This window comes from Micrasema longulum, unplaced genomic scaffold (genome assembly GCF_059751315.1).
Source record: "Micrasema longulum isolate JH-2025_06_02 unplaced genomic scaffold, ASM5975131v1 h1tg002168l, whole genome shotgun sequence".
NCBI lineage: Eukaryota > Metazoa > Arthropoda > Insecta > Trichoptera > Brachycentridae > Micrasema > Micrasema longulum.
In genome coordinates this window covers 1399-25137 of record NW_028279333.1, presented here as the reverse complement: position 1 = coordinate 25137, position 23739 = coordinate 1399, and the positions used below count along the sequence as shown (strand labels likewise).

At 31.6% G+C, this 23739-nt stretch overlaps 1 protein-coding gene across 1 annotated transcript; it reads right to left on the bottom strand.

The window, feature by feature from the left end:
* Positions 1-1375: 1375 nt before the first annotated feature.
* On the bottom strand, positions 1376-23470 carry LOC148272888 (uncharacterized). Its single transcript, XM_088239434.1, has 16 exons — positions 23280-23470; positions 22870-23031; positions 22469-22599; positions 22186-22380; positions 20853-20996; positions 18093-18296; positions 16191-16273; positions 15885-16082; positions 13415-13620; positions 12424-12616; positions 11543-11674; positions 11292-11408; positions 11084-11207; positions 10837-10991; positions 10348-10554; positions 1376-5807 (listed from the first exon to the last, which is right to left on the bottom strand). Exons 1-16 carry the CDS (start codon positions 23468-23470, stop codon positions 5781-5783), a joined length of 2469 nt encoding a protein of 822 aa, XP_088095560.1. The 3' UTR covers positions 1376-5780.
* Between the last annotated feature and the right edge of the window lie 269 nt (positions 23471-23739).

The following is a 23739-nucleotide window of genomic DNA, read 5'->3' as shown; positions in this document are numbered from 1 at the left end:
GGCTTAAGTAAATGCATAGAATTCTAGAGATGGGAAAATTATATCGGTAAGGTTATGCAATATAAAAGACATTCTCATTTCAATATTTTTAATAATTATTACAATATTAATTATATTAACATTAGCAGCTTTATATATCTATATTTTTGGCATACTGTTTGAGAAACATAGTAATTGTTCATAATTATTATAGTATGTATACAAAAATAATAACGATAAAAAAAATATTGTTTTAATATTATTTAACAATAATAGTTTGCTTTGAAAAATGATTAAATTAATATTTGCGTAACTTTTTTACTAAACAGATATGCACAGCTTAAATCCATTCGGTAATATCTATCGCTTACTGGAAACTACGACACTAAATCTTCGAAACTAGTAACTTTGAATTATTTGAGATTAAAAGTTGAATAACTACTCGGTGAATGCAATTAGGACTTCTTACTAAGTGACAATACTTGAGATATAAAATATAAACTTGTGACTAAATACAGCTTTAATAATATTATTAGGCAGATCGTTTAAACAATAATTAGTTAAGGCTTAGGAGAAGTACAATTAAAATTATTTTATTGAATATGTTAAACTTGATTTTCATATTGATTACATTATGAGGTCACAAAAAAATTGAGCCTAAGTTCAGACTATGAATGAAATTGTCTTTGCCTAAACATTCTTAATTTGTAGTATATCACCGCTTACATAAAACAACTGCATATCTTCAAATTATGTATTATAACTCCTGTGTGACTATTGCCACACAAGTCTATATAGAATACATGACTCGATATATCTCTCTTATTTTCTTAAATAATAAACTAGTATTTTGCTATGACAGGCGTGTGTTCTTTTTACAAATTAGGGAAAATAGATTATTAAACAGCATGTTCATGTTAGATTTTTGTTTTAAAATACCTGTATTTCAAAATCTTGTCTTTTGCTCAATGTTACACGACATTACAGCACCACAGCACCGTTTCCAGAGGAATTTTTTGGCAGTCTTTTAAGAGTTAAAACTGTGCATGCGATTTAGATGAATATTTCAATCCCTCAAGATTCTTCATTTGAACATATCCCCATTCGCATCCAATGATGCAAAGGGCACTGTATCGGTAAAACAAATGCAATGTTTCTAGATAATTTCTCGAGACAACTTTAAGGTTTTTTGTCGCTCCTGAAATCCTGTCTAAACTAAAATGTGCGGTGTTATATTGTAAGCGACGACATATTGCTATAGTGTTTGTTTGTTTGTTCGATGTTAGGGCAGAAGTTATTTGACTTAAAATAAATATTATCAGACCCCTTTGAGTAAACTAAAAGCTAAAATGACAATGTTGTTCAAATCTATTAAGAATAAAAAATATTTAAAAAATAAAGAACAAATCTGAACAGGATTTAATCAGTAAATAAAAAAATATCACAAAAAAAGACAATAATTTAACCCTTTCGGACATTGAGGACACGTGAGATTATTTTTTAACTACTAGTATCCCTTAATGTGTCTCTATTTTTTCTGCATAAGTTGGTAGTTGGCATTTCACAGAAAAGTTCATTTTTAGTTTAAGAGCTGGCTCATTTGTTTTCGGCCGAATCCATCTTTCAAAATATTTGAGGAAAGTTTTAAATAAATTTCACTAAAATTAACCTAATTTGATTGAATAAACATATACTAATTACTACAACTAGGTAACTTAAAAATCAGGATTTTTGAGTTAACCACCGAAACACAATCAGTAAAACCTCGTTTTTACGTTATTATGATGTAGTAATAATGATGCCGCGGCCCGGGCGCCACCGCGTTTACCACGCGAATGAAGAATAAAAACAGGTAAACAAATAATAAAGGATAAATTATTGTCTTTACCTAAATTCAAAGCAGGCGCAGTGTAATTGACCTTTTTGTTTAAGTGTCTTCTTTTAGGGTTAGTCTTAGTTTTCATTCGAACAAAAACGTCATATTGACATGAACAAATCATGATACGCAGTTGACAAACGTTTAGAAATAATAAAGTTTTAATTTAATTAAATTGCGATGTTTAAAACATAACAATAGAAATATTTAAAGTTATAAAAAAGATGGTTTTAAAAGTTGTCATAAAAGTGGAAACAATTTTGTCGCAATCTATATGACAGTTGTTTTTAGTGATACCATAGAAAAAAGGTGATACCGTATAAATAAAATTTCCCAACATTGAAAGGAAAATTATTTTATGTTATTTTATGCAAACTCAAAATTCTATAATTTTAAGATGCGGTTTTTAAATCAAATAAAAAAACAGATTACATAATATTGTTTGAAAAAGTATAAAAATATTTTTAGTGAAATCATTGAAATAGGAAAAAGAAATATTGTCAATTTCCACTTTTCACTGTTTTTTAAATTTTTCTGGAAGTATATATACACTAATGTAGCAAATCAATTTTATTTTTTCTATATCTATGAAGTTACCTAGTTGTAGTAATTACCCAGCGATATATTCTAAGATAATAAGAAACGTTTCATGAAATTACCCAGAGAGTTTGAGACCAAGTGTTAATTTAAATGAACATTAAATCATTTCTAAAAAACAAAAATACAAACATGATTCCTTTAGTACATACAGAATACAAAATATTTCTTTTAATACACAGTAATTAATTCAGGTCTGAAAGGGTTTAATGTATGCGTATCCAATTGAAGTAAAGTTCCAACAAAATATTAAACATATTTAATAATATTCATGAGAAAGACATTGGTCAAAGATAGCATCTGTTGTATTACCTACTCGGCAGCACCATTTCTAATTTATATACCTCGAAAAGAATTAGGGGGTTCATTAAGTCTAGCAGACAGCAAATAGTGACTTGTTCGTGAAGTTTCTACAGTCATCTACATTCTTCAAATTAGCATAACTATTTGAATTCCAATATTCCATTCGTAATTTTTAATAGACGATGATGAAAAAAAAAAGCATTTTTTATAAACATTTCAATGAAATATAGTAAGTCTTAAAATGGAATCGCAATCAAGCTCAAGTGCGTTAAAGATTCATTAATTAATTTTATTACCTATTTGATCAAAGAAAATAATTTCTGCTATATCTGAAATATTTCAAGCACTAAAAAATAACTTGTAATAATAATAAGTTTTGATTCAATATAATACTATGCCCTCTAAAATAGTTAAGGAATAAATTAATTCGGTGAATTAAAAAAGATTAAAGCTCCTTTAAATAAGTGTTACATTTGATCGATAAATTATGTCATGGAGAAAACCCTTTATCATTTCATAAAAATAATAATCTTTGTGAATATTACTAATTGTAAGATAAATACTTATAACTATTAGGCAACTTTTACTTAGTCTACATTTAAATAGGCTCGACGACTTCCACCTTCATAGGCGGCTTAGAAAGTATATTTAAGTAAAATTAAATGAAAAAACATACGAAAATATGTTTCATTTAGATATGTCTTCTGTACAAACATTATATTATATGAAGATGGAACACGATCCATTATTCTCCACGTGATTTGTTGGCAGGCAAAACAAAATAATGTATCAAATGACATATTAACAGTTCGGATTTGTGCACGACTATATTACATCTGTTATAAATATGTATTAACACCATTTTGCTAACTAATAAGCTGTTGAGTTGCAGATTCCTTTTATCTTAAGTGGCAAAAGTTAACAATTGCAATTATTACTAAATACAAAATAAACTTAAGTAGTGAAATATGTCCTACCATAATAAGATTGTATTCATATTCAATTACTATATCTTAGTACTTTCCCAATATTATCGGTTATCGGTAGGTAAAGAATTATCTGTTTAAACAGTCTTGAATTATTGATACATAAATGTGTTTTCAATGAAATTAAATGAAAACAATAAGCTGTTTTTATAGAATCTAAAACAAAATATAAAGAAGTTTAATGAATGTTTGTGTAAAAAAATATGGGATAAGACTAGGTGGTAGTACTTTAAATAAATTGATACATTATAATTATATACGATAAGAGCTATCTTATCTAGTCAGTGAAGTTGGAACTGATTAATATTGATGCTGAAAATTTGCCATTTCTCAAATAATATAGAGGCATGTACAATGTACATCGCACCTTTAGAGATGTCACAAAACGTGAACATTTAACGCTCGGGAGAAAAGTAAGTAGCGCCATTCTTACACTGTAAAAAATGGGAACATTTATTATCTATATTATTTGACGGCAATTAAATATGTATGAAGTGCATATAGTGACATCACAATAATGTTCCAAAATGCCACAGTACAATCAAACATTGGGGAACTTCAAATTAGATTTAATAGTCGAAATAAGGCTATTAAGCTTTTGGAGATTCTGTTACAGATATAATCAATTATGTAGTGCATATTCATAATAAAATCGTACGAACTAGTTTACAAATCTTACTGTACACATAAATGGATCCTTTGTGGGGAAAGTATAAGTTTTAAAATAAAATTTTAGACACTTATTACACTACAGTGTGAATCTATCACTTCATAAAAATTTATGACAAAGATTGAGAAATGTAGGTATTATTTAATAAAAAAATATATAATCTATTAAAATAAAATCAAAATGGTGAACAAAGTATGGTTGACTAGTGAAAGGTTGCAAGATTTTGGTAAACAATGTTAAATTTTAAACTCGCAATAAACAAAATAATTATTTATAGTTACACGAAACATTGTCACTAAGTCTATTTCCAACCACACAATATTTAGTTTTTTAACATAAATGGTAGGTATACATTATATTTTCAATGACTAAGTTGTTTACATAAAATCTAACAAAAGTAAATAAAAAATATTGTATCCATGTTATATTTTTTCCAGAAGCCTACTAGATTTTTTTTCTGGCTTTTTAAATGTTTTCTATCGACATTATACCCATGCATATCGCTAGCCCAAAGCAACAGTGAGATAACTCTGAAAAACATATTCTGAGATAATTGGACTTCGAAATGCGCAAAGGGTCAGGCTGAATGGAATCATTTGAAGTAATTAACCTATCTAATATCAATACTTTATTATTTGAAAACTTTTTTTTTGTTTTTTATTGTAAAAAATAAATATTAGTGTCTATCTGTAGCTATCTTATAATTTACCCAAATATTTCAATTTCGGTGGCCATTTCCAACGAGTGGGGTAGAGTGGGGTTCGAACCTCGGACCTCTGATCCGTGAGTCATTAACAAACATTATACTAGCATATCTGCGTGTGTATCTGAAAATCGAAAATTTCAGCTTCACCTCACCGTTGTGCTTTGGGCTAGTGGTACATGTTAAATAATAAAGTTTCGCAATATCCGTAATTGATGTCTCACTGGTATAAGATGTGTACTTTCTTCTCTAATATTTAATGATTATTGAATTTAATTATTGATATACATAACGGGGTAAAGTATACAATTCATGGTCACTACCCAGTTTTTCGGAACATTTAATTTGAATGTAAAAAATAAGATTGTTTGACATCTAATAGTTTTGTGGAGTTATTTTACTCATAGATACATTTTTGGTGATAAATATAATGCACGTAGTCTACCGCCAGAGTGCAGCATAATCGTATTATAAGGAGTTGTTTTGCCTACTGCAGTGGCAATTTAGAATCTGATGGTGGCAGTTGTGTTTCTCGTAAGGAACAAGGTAAGGTTTTCTGTCATCATCTTTTAAATCAGAATTTAAAATCTTATTTTTAGTATTTATTTCGATAAATATTTTATATCAATTGAAGAAGATTAAATTATTAACCACTTTTGTTTAAATTTAGCATTTGGGCATGGCGCTGAATATCTGTAAACAAAATAATGCAGTGCGTTAGTTTATCAGCATCGGATATCGATATTTTTTTTCTAATTTTCCAAAGAATTTGTTATCGGAGTATTAAAAATATATTCATGCAAATTGTTTATGATAAAAAAAAAACATTATTTTTATTAAAATATCATAAACGTATCTAATTTAGCACTTACTCTAATATCTATTATAATTTATCTCTTTAAGTGCCGACAACTGCATACTTTACCCTATACAGATATCAACTAAAATAAGTAGTTTAATATAAGAATAGTAATAATAAGTAATAATTATATATTTTATGAGTTCAGAAGTCAACATAATTGAGGAAGTTAAGTGCTCCTAAAAATTGTATGTAAAAAATATTTTCATGGGTATATGTAATAATGATATGAACATTTAGTTGTATGGTGAAACATTTAAACAATACACAAAAAAATAGGTTAAAAATGAATAAATTTTAAATACACACACCTATGTCATTTCATCATCACTCACAAATTAGTTCGCAAATCATTAACACTCATTTGGAAATGTATAACAACTAGACGAAAAAGGCGACACAGTGGGATATTGTGAGTAAAAATGAAAATGGGGATTTTAAAAGTCAAAATCTTGTCGAAAATAAAAATACTGTATAACAAAATAGTAGGCATAAAATAACTCGAAGGACTAGATTCTAGGTGATAAATAATATAATTATGTATGAACATGTGTGGTTAGGAAATAGCCGAAAAAGTAAACAATAGTGAAAGAGCAAATATATTGTGGTCAACAGCTCTGGACTATTAGCCCAGGTAAATTAGACCAAAAAAGGGTGATTGAAGGACAAAAAGCCCGGAGTTTTGAAACTTGGCACGATTGTCTGTCGGTGTCTACTGCATAACATACTATAAGTACCCGAGGGTAGGGGATTTATAGCTGCAAGATACGAGGGCTCTTAATAGTACCCATCCCCAACCGTAGGCATTAAAACAGAAATAGCTGATGGAGATGTCGACACCAGCATTGTGCAATGTGGAATTAAGTAATCATGAAATAACACTAACACTGCAGGTATGGGAGAAGTTATTGATTTATATCTGCAAGATATGAGGGCTCTTCATAGTACCCACCCCCAACCGTAGGCATTAAAACAGAAATAGCTGATGGAGATGTCGACACCAGCATTGTGCGATGTGGAAATAAGTAATCATTAAATAACACTAACACTGCGCAGGTATGGGAGAAGTTATTGATTTATATCTACAAGATACGAGGGCTCTTCATAGTACCCATCCCCAACCGTACGCATTAAAACAGAAATAGCTGATGGAGATGTCGACACCAGCATTGTGCGATGTGTAATTAAGTAGTCATTAAATAACACTAACACTGCAGGTATGGGAGAAGATATTGATTTGCTCGTCTTGCTGATTAGTTTAGCTCCGCAACAATTTTTTTTCATCAAACCAAGGGGGTGGGAGGGAAATTGACACAAAAATATATTCATCCTTAGAGTTACAAAAACTTGAAAGTAGTTCACAAAGTAATCTTTTTATACACGATTTTAGGGGGTGGGACCCCACCTCATCTTTATTTAGAAAAGGAAAAGCACAGATTATTAAAATTTTTGAGAAAAAAACAACTTCTTAGGGCCATTGCCGATGTATTTTACAATGCCTCATCAATGCAAGTGCAGCAGTGGTTGAATAACATGGTGGATACAAGGTAACGACGGAACATTCTATGAACAGAGGACTGTGCAATACCTGACTATCTTGAACACCATTTTTGTGCATGTGGATGTCAAAAGGCCGGAATTAAATGAACGTAGTTATGCAGAAAGCACTCTTTCGAAAAAATTAGATATTGGTGTTATCGGGTGCAGTAAGATCAATTATATGTTCTGCTAAAAACAGCCAGACCGCTTTCATACAAAAAAACTGTAAAAATCACCTTCTGAAAATAGTGCCGATCACAAAAACGGAATTTCTCAATTTGCAGAAAACACTAACAGGACTAGAAAAATCTTACAGTACTTTGAAATTCATTTACACTGTTCAAAGAGAAGTAATTTCGCCTGAGGTTCGATAGGAATCATGTTAAGATCTGTGTTAGGGTTTTGCCAGTAGTGTCTTGATAATTTGATGTTCCTCTGTGATTTGGTATGGATGTGTATTGTTTTTCTTCTGTTGCTCGAGTGCATGTTGTATAGGGCAAATTATTCTAATGTTTCCTATATGTATTTGGGTTATGTGTCGTTGTTTGATTTGTTTGTATTACTACGTTCTTCTTCCTTTCCGAGGCGGGATCCGCGGTCTCAATTTGGAACTAACACTGTATTCTTTCACTGTCATACTGGGAAATTAGAAAAAGGTGATTGTGCTGACCATGTGTATTTGATTGATCACAAATTGACAATACTGCAGTGAGGGGTACAATGAAAGCTTTTAAAGTTTCTTTGTTTTGTTATTGTCGCGGTTTGATTGTGAAGAAATGTAAAATTTTCGCTTAATTAGTTTTTTAAAAATTGATAGTGATATGCGAAACTGAAGAAAGACAAAAGTCTTTATGAACAGTTTCGGGAAAGGGGTGAATGCTTTCATTGTTCAAATACATAATAAGATTCTTGTTTGTAATACCAAAAAAACTAATGTATTCATTGTTAATTATTTGTCAAGTCTAAAACATTCCAACTGTTGTGTAGATTTGATAATTCACTCTTCTCACAAAGGTATTATCTCAGTTTCACTTTTCTAAGGCTGGGTGCTTTCTGCATAACTACGTTAAAATGCACTTTAGTATGCGGAAACTGTCAGCGAACTTGTACAAATGGAATTCAGCTAGAAGACGAGGAACTCGATGAGGATTTTTTGCCAGCAGGAGATGAATTTTGAACATAAAACTATTCAAATTTTAAGAAAAGGTGCGATTATTTTAATACTATTTATATAAACCTACTATTTAATAATTTTTCGCTACGACTGATAGTTACGGAGATATTTAAAAAAAACCATGAAAAGCAACCTTGAAACCCCTCCTCCTACCCTTCGGGGACTATGTATGTTATGCAGTAGATACCAACAAACAATCGTGCCAAGTTTGACTCTGGGCTTTTTTCCCTCAAAAAGTCTAATTTGCCAGGGCTATATTAAGAATTAAGAATTTAGAATATCAACATCACACAGCACCACAAAACATATTTCAAGTTACATTAAGACTATGTTAAGGTTTTAATATTGTGTATATAATATTTACATATCTGCTCTTTAAGTATTCCTATTTATTATTTATACGAAATAATATTTTACAAGTAAAACAATTAACACCTAGTTTAAAATGGCACTTAAACGTGTTTAAAATCTCAAAAAAACTGAAACTGAATGGAATTTAAAATTTGATTCCAATGGCAATATATATAACAAAGTGTAACCATGTTTGAGAGAATAGTTTTATTTCATAGATTGAAACAGTTTACTATCTACAGACATTAATGTTTCATTAAATTAGATGGAAAAAAGCATAAAGCATTGTAGCATACTAATGCTTCAGTGCTTTATGTTTTTTTCCAATACACATACATACTATATGTACAGAAAATCCATTCATACTTTAATACTCCTGGAAATGATTTGTGGAACTGCTATTAACTGTGTGATTGATTATTTAATTATTTATGGATGTAACTTGCGATAATTTATGCAGAAATGTTTATGCATTTCAATACATATTTTAGTAAACTTTGCACGTCAATAAAATAATACTACATGAAATAATTATTATTTCATTGCAATAAATAATTAAAATATTTTATTCATCAAATATGGTACAATTATGCAGTTCTATTTATTAGACAATATCGACTGCAGAAACATAAGTAAAAGTAAATATTTGAATAAATCAAAGTGTAGTACATACACCTACATACAAGTAGGATACCCACTATAAAGAATGCTTGATAATTCCAAATTCTGAACATTCATTACATTCGTATGTGTAAAACAAAACAATATTTTGTTATATGCACATACACGTACACATGTTTAAGTCCATGCTCAAATTACCACATTTAAAGTAATCAATCAGATATTAGATGGTGATGATTGATCATATTAAAAAAAATAAACAAAAAGATTTTGGTACTTTTTCCTCATCCTACAACCGGTTGTGAAACCAGTTAAGTTGATTATGATTTAGTTGTTAGTTTAATTACTGATAGTTATATGCTGAAACTAAGTATCTATATCATAATTGTAAAAGTGGATAGCAATTGATTATGGATTTTAAAATAGTTTTTTCTGCATTGTAACCTTTTTTTTAAAGTAAGTTTATTAAATAAATAATTTATAAAAACACATCACTTATATAAAAAAAAACGCCATTCCAATAAATAACTACATGTCATATGCATTTACATTTCCATTGCTTATAATAATAGAGATACACATAATGTAACTATGCAGATCTCATCGAAAAATGAAGATGGTTAGTAGTGAGGCCATGAATAAATTGAAAGCATTACTAATAAATAAATAGATCACAGCATATCTCTGACTTGTTGCGTATCCATATTGAGTATCAGGCATCGCATGAATGTCATCTCCTTCCTAGCATTGTCCAGTATCACCCTCGGGTCCTGCGAAGTGCAGCGGAGGCAGTTGGGGGCGAACACCATCGCCAGGTTGGCCGAGTCCATCTTTGTCTGGCTGACCACGTCCGGGGTCGAGAATTGTTGCAGGAAACATACCAGGTAAGTCAGCACCTAAAAACAATCAACGCAGGTTAAAGACATCTTATTTGACTCGCTGTTATGATAGATGAAATTAAATAATCTTAATAGATCCGAAAATGGAGTTTCAAATAGACAACCTCATAAATTTTAATCGGTGATATGATATGATCGGTAACGCAAAATCATAAATAATTAAGGAGAATAAACTGGAGAGTTTGTTTATATTTTGACGATGCAGTCATATTAATTTTCTAAAAATGCTTAAAAACCATATTAAAAAATATATACTATGAAGACGAATATTTTACTTACTAATCTATTAATTCTAGGTAACCGTTGGATAATATCAAAAGCATTATTAGTATTATCAGGATCAGCAACGCATTCAGCGTATAGTGTATCAGGAATGAGGGGTTCATACAACTCTCGATACCACAATTTCAGTAAGCTGGCTGGTGCGTGCGCATCTGAAGACAAATAAAAAATAGATGAATAATATAAGAAAACATTGCAGTGTTCATATTATTTAACTAGAAAGTTAATATTTATGTTTACATACCCGTTATATGCATATGATCAGGCAATTCCCAGTTGTCTAGTTTAGACTTCAGAACATTAACTTCGTCTACGTCAGCCGAAACTCTAAAAATGCCTTCAGTTTGTTTCCCTTGCAGTGCCAAAACCTGTGTCAGATTACAGAATATAATATAGAAAAAGTCAGGAGTATACACTGTGTTGCCACATACGTATCTAGTATAGGAATATACCTGCTGGGATAGTGCCACTTGAACCCACGGTAGTTGTCTGTTTGGGAATCTATCTTTCTGTAGCACCATTACTTCACTCAGTGTATTTCCAAACATTGACGTTCGGAATATTTGTATCTATAAAAAAGGTATGCATTTAATTTCGCAGGTAGAAACATAATATGATTTATATATGGGATCGTGCATTGTATATCATTATTGTACATCCTCAAGAACAATGAAATACTGACGAGTAGACGAAGAAAACTTACCCGAGCTTGATCAATATCTTCCGTGGTAGGTTTCCTCGGTTGTTTCTTTCCACACTGACCGATTCTCTCTAGTCGTCTGCAGGCCACACCTGCATAGTGAGAAACTTGTACGTGGATTGGCCATTTTCCTACCTGAAAGAAAGTTATGGAGGAGTTTAAAATATATTTTTTTATTTACCAATTTATGGCAATTATGTACATAATATGGAATCAAGATCTCTCTTTTTAGCTTTATACTTGTTAAAAGTACCTATAGTCTTCTAGGTATACTTTCTGTCAAATAAATACCGGGACTGAGTCATTTAAAAGGCCCTGGTAAATGATTTTTCTGATAAATATTTGTTCCACTAAGTTGGCACAACTGTACTCTATATTAACCCAAAGTTTGAGCGCGATCTTTCATTTAGTTTGTTATCAGCAGTCAAAAGTATCGGGTATATTTACTCTAGTGCGTATTGCAACGTTTACTATGGATTTTTTTTTTAACAAAGAATTTATCTAAAATTTTGTGTTGCGAAAGAAATTTAGAGTTCAGACATGTTGAAAATGTTGCAGAAAGCCTACGGTGACTCTTCTGTCGAGAATAGGGGCATTCAGGTGGTACGAAGCGTTGAAGACTCGCCTCGCCCTGGACGTCTTTCAATGTCGAATACTAAAGAAAACATTGAAAATCGTCATTACAGCTCGAGAGCTTGTACGTGAACTAAACATCTCTCACGAGTCAGTTCCAATCAATTTTTGGTTGATGAATTGGGCAAGAAACACATATCTTTGAAAAATCTAGGCCATCATTAAAACAAATGGAACAACTGCAGGTTAAAAATTTTGTGTGAAAATAAAAACCATTGTGCTCTCTTGCCTGTATAAACACTAATGAATACCTCGGGAAATGTGTCAGCAAAGGCAGGATCGCGGTGCCTGTTCATGTAGTTGAGGAGTGGGGGTTGGAAGGCTGGGGAGGGGGGCACGAAGGCCAAGCTAACGGCCAGTAACTCCCACCCTCGCAGTAAGCTGTCACGCTGGGGGTTCTCTGTAGTCTGGCGACACAGCTGAACATACAATTCATCTCGCAAACTGTAAAAGATAATCAACATTATTTACTATAAAAATTGTACACACCGTAAGAAAGAGTACATTATTTCAGAGCATATGAAGTAGTAATTTTCAGTGTAAACTACGAACATCAATAGTTACTTTCAGCTTCATACTGAAATTATCTCCTTATTATAAGGTTTAAAAACAACAATTAATTCATCATCATTCCCTTTCCAAATCAAACGGTGCATAGGGCACTGCATTGGTACACCGATTGCAGCGTATCTTGATCATTTTTGTTACATGAAGGTAAGATGATCAGTCTTACGATTCAGGTACCGGCCCGGGGACTATGAATATGACAATAAACTAAACAACCAAAAATATAATTTTAGCAAACAATGCATAATATCATAATAATACATCCCTAATTTAAATTTTTCAAGAGACCAAGAAACCCGAGATGGGAGTGTTTAAAAAAAATCATGAGCCTAGTTTTATTTCATATTTGCGCATTAAAAAGAAAAATTCTATAAATTGTTTTGACTGCTAATAAAAATAGTTCATTTTTAAATGACAATATTCAATACAAATAATTCTGTTTTAATGTTTTCTATATCAAAAAACTCAAGGTTGGGTTTGAAATGTGTGAACCAATAACATTAAATGAGTATTCAAAAACTACACATAAAAAGTATTAAAAGAAGAAAATATTCAGATAATGTAAATTTGACATTTCACTTAAACATTATTTTTCCAACTGATAAAAAAATATTGTCTACCACTCTATTGTAAAGTACATATACATTGTCAAAAGAATACAGAATCCAGACTTACGCAGGATTAGTGTAAGCAGAGTGCAGTAGATCTATTGCAACTGAGTTAAGCGTCATGCCGGGTCTAGCCTTTCTATCTCCCATATATATCTGGACCAGTCGGAACACCTCAGCCGCTGCCTTCTTGTGCGCCTTATCTCTCCTGTCCCCCAACATGGGTTGACTGATTCCAGAACATGTCCACGAGAGCATGTCTCGCACGGATGCCTGGAATTCAAATTACACATTTCTTTATTATTAAGAATAAGCAATACAAAACTCTACTGTCAAGAAAGAGTAAAAGTAATAAAATCTATATATTATGTTTATCTTTATAATTTATCAGTAATTTTCCAAAGTTATTTTTAGTATGTTTTGGCAAGCATTTTGAAATTTTAGTAGAGGAATTATTTACATATAGATCTTTGTTAGTATTTACAGGAGTATTTAAGAATTTATTGATCGATTTTTGTTTTAGTTTTCTATTTAAAAGGGTTTCAGTTCATGTTGGCGGGTGGCCGTTATGTATTGCAATTTGTTTAATAAAATTTAAATAATCGTGTAACATTCAACCCCTTAGCTCCTCCACTTCCTAATCCCTACCACAACACATTCTGCAATATATCGCTGAATATTATCAACCTAGTTTCATTGCATGTTCAGACATTATGGTGTCTGTATCCCCTTCAACTAACTCAGCATATAATTTATGTATTTTTTCATAAATACTATGTATACTACGGTGATGGTAAAGGTGAAAGTGTATTTTAGTATTTGCATGTTGATGCAGTGAGAGTCCTGGCGAAGAGACGGGTATGTCTCGAAACCGGTAGACATAAAAAGTCGATAAGTGGTTAAATACTAATATTTATTAACATTCATTAAAAAGTTTGACCAAAAAATTAATGCTTTGAACATAAATAATAAAAACATTTAAGCTAGAAAGTAAAAATTTTTGGTAAAAGTTCACTACAATCTTCCTATTTTATATATAAAAGGCAATGTTCATATGTGTGTCCTTGATAGACTGAATACCTACTGGGCCGATTTACATGCGGTTTTCAGCGAAATGTAGTAAATGTTTTTTTTCATCGCTGAATAAGGCTGCATTAGCCGAGAATGCATATACAAAAAATTGAAGGATGTAATTTTTTGTATATAAAAAAAAGTTTGTTTTTGAATGTTTCGAACATTCGTTGTTTAAGGATCCCAATCAATTCCTTACAAATTCTACCCATTTATTACTTTTTACTGAATTTTCGGTAATACTAAAATAATTTTAACCGACATTCAATACATTTATGAAAATCGCATTTTTACATAAAGTACACCCCTGTTGGTAGAAGAGCTGAGCTTGACATTTGCAGAAACAATTCTATTTTTGAAAAGTAAGTATTTTATGTTTTGGAATTCATACAAGTACCTAGGTTCCTACTTATCAACGAAAAGTTACACCATCTTTTTTCCTTTTATCCGAACAGTTTTTACACGCTAACACGCATAATCCGACATTTGGGTTTCAAATGAAATATAAAGCTCAGGTCAAACCCGGCTGGCGGTTAAAGAACAACTAAATACGCGTTGGCCATGACTTAAGCGTTTGGGCATGAGTTAAGTGTCATAATTTTAGAGGGCTCAGGGTGTGTCCATGTGTACTAATAGGTCAATGGTTTTATTTAAGAAAACCGAACCTGTTTCTTTGGTTACGTAAAAGCATTATGAAGCAAACTTTGTAAGTATACCTTATAATGCTTTATCTCGAGAGGAAATGCGCTCTGACGTTTCTTCATACAAACATATTCTCGTATTTTCACCCTGGATTATGGCATTAAATATTTACCATTGGCGTGTCTCAATAGTTTTGCTTTACTGATTAAGTTTACTAAGGGAACTAGAATCATCCAAAAACCCATAAAAATTACTAGTTTTATCTGCGGTCTTCGGGTGCGCGGTATACAAATATGGTAACTATTTTTGAAAACCACAAAACATACCGATACAGAAAATTTCATTCTGATACTCGGAAACGTCGATATGATCAATGAACAAACAAAAGGTACGAAATGCAGTTGTCTTTTTCGCATAGCATCAGGGAGGCATCTACAAGACAGTGACAGGAAAACAACATTCAAATACCTATTTATCGAAATTCCCTGTCACCGCATATCCTCACAATTTATGTCATCCGAAACAAAAAAATAATCATGTATATGTACATATCTAATTTTAACTAAATACAATAGTTGATATCCAACTTTCGATTGTGTTCATTTAATATATACATAAGAGTATGTACTCAAATCTAGCAATAGCAAAGCATTGCCGGATTCAGCTCATTGATTATAAAAAATAAACGATAAATGATTTAAGTAAATTAAAGTTTCAGTCTTATATTTTTTTTACTTGTTTCTGTTCAACTTTTTTCCCTATACGCAGATAAATGCATTGTGTATACTCTGTGCTCTTAATACAATTTTCTGTGCTGTTCTTACCTTTTTCCTAAATATTCCTTTGGAATGTAGATTTAGATTGTCCTGAGCGAATTTCTCGATATCAGTTTCTTTAAGGGTGTGATGGAGGGCAGGATGCGACTTTACGGGACTATACAACTCCTCACACACGGCCATGGGGACAGATGGCAGTGGTACCGACATCCCCATGCCCATTCCCATGCCTGTGCCACTAGCTGACTGAAATATCATAAAGTAAAACATTACAAATACATATTCAAACATTTTGTATAATGTTTACACACAGACAACATAATATGTAACATAAACACAAAAAAAACTACATACCCTATGAACACCAATTGGAGGTTCTCTCTCCTTTTCAAATCCAACAAAGGTATTGTAGTATGACACACCGTGATTCATATATTCTGTAACAGTATAAAAATAAATCAATTTATTTCAAACCAAAATTACTAATAATCTTTATATTTATATTTCCTCTGTACGTGTGATGTCACCGAACTCCTCCTAAACGGCTTAACCGATTTACGTGCGGTTTTCAGAGAAATATAGATCTTTGCGCTGTGCGTGTTCGTAGATATAAAAATCTTCAATCTAATATGTAAAAAAGAAGTAAGGAGCATAAATGTTTTATTCATCGATCTACCAGGGTTGCATTCGAGGAGAATGCATTTACAAAAAAATGGAAAAATGTTGTTTTTTTTGTGTATAAAAAAAGTTTGTTTTTGAATGTTTACAAACAGCATTTGTTTTTTGTGGATCTCAATCAGATTTTTTGCCTAAATTGATTATAATTTCTAGGTATTTATTTATTTTTACTGGATTTTTGGTAATAGTAAAATAATATTAAATTCAATACATTTTTAAAAATCATATTTCAATGCAAGTACACCCCTCTGTTTGTGAGAAGACCAGAGTTTGGCGTTTGCAAAAAGAATGCCATATTTAAAAAACTATTTAGTTTATGTTTTGGAATTCAACCATTAACAGGTACCTAGTTACCTACTTAAATTCAATATTATATGAATATTAACAATTTTTAGTTTTGAAATTTAATCACACAATGAAAAGTCTATTTTCTTTTATCCAGACAGTTTTTGCACGCTTTCACGACACAATCGGACATTTTTCTTGAAATTTCTTTTGGTTTCAAATTAAATGTCAAGATCGCGTCAAAACCCGGCTGGCTGTTAAATAAAGACTAAATTCATGTTAGGCATGAGTTGAGTGTCATAATTTTAGAGGGCTTAGGGTAAAACGCAGTCTGACTTTTCTTCATTAACACGTATTCCCGTATTTTCTCCCTGGATTATGGCACTATAGCAGTGATTTTTGCATGATTTTGATTTGAGCACGACAAGGACTCTTGGGCCAGGTTGTTTGATCGTTAATAAAAGTGGAGTTTTACCATAGTTTAATTTATTAACGAATTCGGTTTTACTATCAATGCGTTGTTTCACCCCCTTTTTTCTTAAGGAAAATTTAACCTGTTTTTTCGATTCCAAATCTCAAAAATGGAATATTATATTTTATTCATTTTTTACACATTACACTGTGGAATGTGACTTTGCAAATGTCAAAAAAGCAAACAAATTAAACCACGTGACAAAATGGCATATTTAAACGGAATAAAATAACATCGGTAAACTGAATTCAATAATAATTATAAAGTGACAATTTCGTATAATAAAAACCCGAAGAACAATAACAATATTTTAATATCTTATTTAAAAACAACTATGATAAGAAAAATTAAAAGACAACAAAAATACGGTAATCCAACAAAATCCAAATGGCAGGCAAGCCAATGTTAGAGCAGGACAATGTCTGTCGGGTCCGCTAGTTATTAATAAAATAAATCAATACAATACAGTCCTCTTTAGAACAAGTCATCAGTGAGGAGTACTTTTAAATCAAAACATTTAAGACTTAATTAACTAAGACTGCGCTAAAAAATTCCTGCGGAGACGCTGCTACATTAAGTAAAAAAAATATATATTTTGAAATGCGGGTATAAAAAACGAGTTAAGATATGATAAGAGAGATATATCAAGTCCTGTATTCTACATAGACTTAAGTGACAAGTTTTAAGGAGGCATCTGTTACTGTCATTGTAAACTTTTAGCTTGCAACTGTTTTATTTTTTTGTTTAATAACTGTTATTTATATGGGTAATATTTCAACAATATTCGAGTTTATACTATCTTTCTCTAGTAATGTATTAACCATCATGTCTGTGGCTGGGGGGAGGAAGCGGCGCCGGCGGGGGCTGGTGCTGCAGGTAGGTATCGTTGGAGCCGGAGCGGTCCGAGTCCTCGTTGTCTGGCTCGTGTCCCGACAGGGAGCGTGCCCCGGAGCTGGATCTTGAGGAGTGGAGGGAGTCCGAGTCTCCGGAACCGCCCTCCAGTGGGTCACCCACTCGATAACAACCTGAAAAATGGTAAAACCAGCATATCAAAAATACAAATTCAACATTTTTAATAATACTAATAAATAATAGGGTATTTTCACTAGGGAGGAATATCGCATATAGCATTCAACACATTCATTCATTAATTCATTCATTCATTGTGAGGGATTTTTCAAAGACTCTTTTAGTGTTTATAAAAGCACTAAAAATAAATCATTTCATTCATAAATACACAGGTCATCTATGTTTTAATGCAGGGTTCTCTAAAAACATCTTTAATTTGTCAAATATGATAAATGATAATGATGTAGGAGGAGATATTGTGTCCCTATAAAAAACAGTCTGCAACAAAAGTGTCCCTGCAGTTTATTAGTAAAATAAGATCTGTATGTATATATACATACATATACAATCTATTTTTTTAACCCTAAATAGCAAATATGCTGTATCTTTTTGCTGTGCACAATGATGATCATGTTGTAGCTTGTCAACTCAGTGCTCGCCACGGTCTCTCAATACAGTTATGTCCAGCAACGTTTGTTTCACATATCTGAATAGTAAACATAATAAAAACCTTCATTTTTGTTTATATACATGTATGTGATAATTAATAATATCTCATATTGTATTATTATTTCGGAAACACTCTTTCAATAATGTGTAATATAAATGGCAGAAATGCTGTGTATAAATAAATATGTTTTTAATTAGGAATATCTACCACAAAAATCGTTTGTCGAATCAACGAATGGGGTGTTATACGAACATTCGGTGTCCAAGGTTAGTATCAAAAACATTTTCCACTTTGTGGTGACACACACATAAACCACTTTAACTTTTGAAGTCTTATTTCAATATCACTAAATAAAAATAATTTTGACATTTTACACTTTAAAAAACATTGCTTTCAGTAACGGCTATGAATCAGAATTAATTGATCATATTTTAAATAAAAAAAACTTTAACTCAAGTATAGAAATAAATATTTATATTGTTCTCAAAATTCTTCAAACAATAATGATAATTGCCATAGAATATTTTACATTAACTCATTTACTAATAATATCACTCATATTTAGCCTAGCAACATTAGGTCAGCATTTTATACTAGCAATAGGGGTGGTGCTTTTAGAACAAATATTTTACCGGCCGAAAAAATACAAAAATTAATTATAAAAATTATATTTAAAAAAACCGTCTACTTTTGCCTAAACTTACTTTTGTTTAAAAAATTTACGGTTTTAGATATAAAATCGTTATTTAAAAATAATTGTTTACTTCAAATCCATAAAGACAACATAAATAGTAGTGTTTCTATGTCACAAAACGTAGGTACGCGAACCTAGAACAACTAGTAACACCTTAATTCCAAAATTAAAAACAACTACAGCACAACATCATTATACTTACAGAGAAATATTTTTCTTTAATTAAATGAACAAAGGAAAAAAATAAGTGCAGTCAGGAATACTGCACTTATTTTTTTATAGGAAGTGAAAAGTTATATTCATAATTCTTTTTTGTTTAGCACTGATTGAAAACACCTTATATATTTTTTGGAAATTTATGTTATGCTGAAAATATTTACTAATTCAAAATAAAATAATTATTGTAAGACGTCACTCCCCATTATGTACACAAGAATTGTTTTTTCTTTTACGTAATGGGAAACGTTGATGTAAATATTTGTATTTAATTTATATAAAATTTGTATTTAGTTCTGAATAAACTATGAAATTATTTTTTTTAATTACATAGGTAAAATCTTATCAAATTGTAAAGATAAGGATGATAAATTGAATCATTCCAGAATTTAAAAATTAAATTATTTAAATAGCCCAAATTTCTATATTGCAAAAATTTTCACATAAATTTAAAATTATAATCAAAGAATAGATAAGATAATAATAACTTCTCAGAATTCACAAATCATCTTATATCCTAAATCCACAATTTTAATCAAGAAACTGGTGTAGAAATATTATATATTTATAAAAATGATCTTCGTTTAGACAATCTAGAAAGATTGTAAATAAGTAAAGCCATTAACCGAAAACTCTCCATAATAAATAATCCATTAAATTTAACTTAGAGTCCTCTTTTAAAAATATTCCCGTTATGATTCATATTTTTCTCTTTCCTAATTTCATTCTTCCGTTTCTTTCTTACAATATTTAATATTACAAATAGCAACACAAGTAATTCCAAGTTATTTCAAGTCCCGATAATGAGGAAGTAACCTTGAAACCGGCCGACGTAAACAAGTGGTTTATACAAATTTATAAATAAATAAGAGTAAATAAAATTTATTTCAAACCATCAACTACGATCCAATCGAAAGCAAAATATGTATTCCAAAAATGAAGAAAGTTACGATATGAGTCCATATGAGTGAATCCTGTGAGAGAAAAATGTCCGCAAACTTATAACCATTATCCAGTTATGTTAAAAAAGTTAAGCCACTCCTCTGTCTTAGTCCCATTTCAATATTGTCATTAGGTATTTTTCTTTCTTTATCGGGGTTTCTAGCAAGGAAATCTAGCGCAGAACCTTCCTACTAGAAATATGAACTTTACCTGATAATTTGGCTTGCTCCAAAATGTAATGTCGCAAAGGTAGAAGGTGCTGCATATGTAAATCCCAGTTGGAGTACAATGGAGAGGTGTTACCGTTTTCACAGCCACTGCCACTCTCCAGTGTGTCCATTGCAGTAGACACTTCTAAAAAAAAAAAAATTATGTACTTCAGAGTGTAAAAATGTGTTCAATTAGAAACGTGCAAACAAACTTATACTTCCTCGTGATCATAGAACGACGGATGTGCGAAAAATGCGACATTGACTTTCTTTTGTAATCGATCTTAAAATGGTTTTAAGGCTTTATATTCCAGTTATCAAATGATATACTTTTCGTTGTAAAAACAAAAATTAACCGTTCTCATGTTAAGTTGAAGAAAATCACATGCGTTGTTGTTCTAGTTAGTTTAGCGTGATTTTGATTTTGTTTACTTTTGTACATTAAGTTTAGGTATAGTCGATTTTTGTTCTTAAAAATCGTCAATATTTGTTATTACATAAAAGTAAAACACCCCTTACAAAATTTGCAGGTTCACCGAGAGACATACGTATCGATGTTTAGGAAATAAAGATGGATCGACATTTATTATATTTATTTGTATTTATTTCATTTTTATTCAGTGGCTAAGTAGCAATAGGAAAGTTCAGGTGAAAATCCCGCAAAAGAAAATCGAGTGGAGATCGGTCAGCCTTATGGTGTACTGGTTTTTGCATTTGCCTGGCATTAAATAAATAATTATAATGCAATAAACATCAATCCACCCTATGTTATTTTATCACGCCGAGTGGATTTTTTCCATGGTGTGAAATGGGCCAATCACGTGATATCACGCAGTGGACTCGTGGTCATGTCTCCTTGACTGTGCTTTAGAATACTTTAGTATAAGACCCACGTAATTGGTTAAAAACACGTTTACAATAAAGAAACCACTTTCTCCATAATTGTGGTTTGAAGCCTTTGTATTAAACACAGTTGATATTTTTTTCACTGTAAACACAAGAAAAACAAATTTTATAATTATAAATTGTACGTCATGGAAGACCGTGTTGTTTGAAAATATGTACATAAATAGATAATTAACACAATCAGGCATTTTTACATGATTTTATGTAACATAAACTACTTTTTAAAAAAAATTGATGTCACAACCCGGCAATATGTAGATAGAATGATTGAGTGTCTCGGAGGAGAGGTCTTTGCCATTTTTATTTTTTTATTCTTCTGTTATTAAGACAATACCTTGCCACTATATCTTGTTGATTTAAACATTTTAGAAATAGGTTTGCTACAAAAAAAAAAGCATATTTATATACTCAAAATTATTTTGACTTACTTTGTTTTCTAGGACCCCTCTGCCTTGGTTCAGATTCAGTATTATCATTAATAGGTATTTCTCTTCCTTTATCACGATTTCTGTCTTTGTCCTTATGACGATCTCTTTCTCGCTCTAATTCCATGTTATGTTTATCTATATTGGGTTTGGTCAAGTGTGGTTCCAGAGAAAGAGATTTCATGCCAAATCCCACACCTAAAAATACAAGTAAAATAAATTAAATAATACCTTCGCTATTAAATTGATTTATGATTTAGTATACATATTTTAAATGGTGCAGTACCTGCTGGTGTATGAGCATCTGGGTGGTGGTAAGAAGACTTGGAAGAATGACTATCAGGAGTGGAACAAGTCTGCTTCCCCGTGGTATTATGTTTTGAGCTCGAATGTCTTTCGGGCTCAGCTTGTTGCTTCCTGCAGTAAAATATTGATGGTAGAATCATTAACTTTTACAATCTGAAATAGCACTTACACTGCAATAATTTCGATTTACTTTATTGCATATTAAAAAAAAACCCCGAAACTTTTTTTAATAAAAAATAATTTACTGAATTTTTTTTACTTTTTACTACCCTCCATTTACATTTTTTGTCAGTCCCTTGAAAAATGTAATTTAGGGGTTTTAATGTACATATATATGTTTTTAATAACTTTGAGAAGCAGGTAAATGAAAGAATAGGTAACCTAGTAATGTCTTTAGGTGTCCAAGCAGGTGCGGTGCGTGGCTGTTCGAGGCTCGCTTGCCTGAAACCCTTGTCACTGTACATGGCCTGCTTGTCGCTCGGGTATCCACGCTCTAAATTACGCTCTAATAATTTCTCCTCTATGCGTTCCTTGTCAATATGCCTGCAAAACATCAACAAGAATAACTCATAAAATTGAAACTTATCATATCAAATTTTTCTCATAAGTAGTTATAAGATATGTATATATTTCTTTCTATGTACATTTTTCATCTTTAAAATATATTTTTTTAATGACACTGGAAATTTGGTAGAGGAAATTGCTGTTTATTGAAATATTGCTCGATTGTATTTGTTATAATATCGCTGAAATGCTACAATAAGATATTGCTATAAGAACATGAGAGTTACCTGTCAGAGAACCTATCCCGCGCAGTGCGGTCCAAGTGGTAATGGTGGCGCTGGCGATAGGCGGCCCGGTCCAGACTCTGTTGTTGGGTGGGGTGGGGGTGGGGGTGGGGGGAGGCGTGCTCCGTGGCCAGGGAGATGGACGACACCAGCGAAGGCCGCCCAGACACCTTAACACACCGAACAATAGCCATCTTATACACATTATATCTTATTTACTATTGTATTCAGCTATAAATTAATATAATACATGGGAGTCGTAAACGTAGGGGTACCCAAAAGAAACCGAACTAATATTGTGGTAGGCGGAGATTTTGTAGTACCGGGTTTGCCGGAAGTGTTGTGTAGAGCTAACCTTTTCCAGTCAGACTGCCAAGTGTCCTAGCTGGAGAAGGTTCCATTTGGCGGGTGTGAATTTTTTCATGACAGTTGTTTTGTGTGGTTATCATTTTTGCAAAGGATG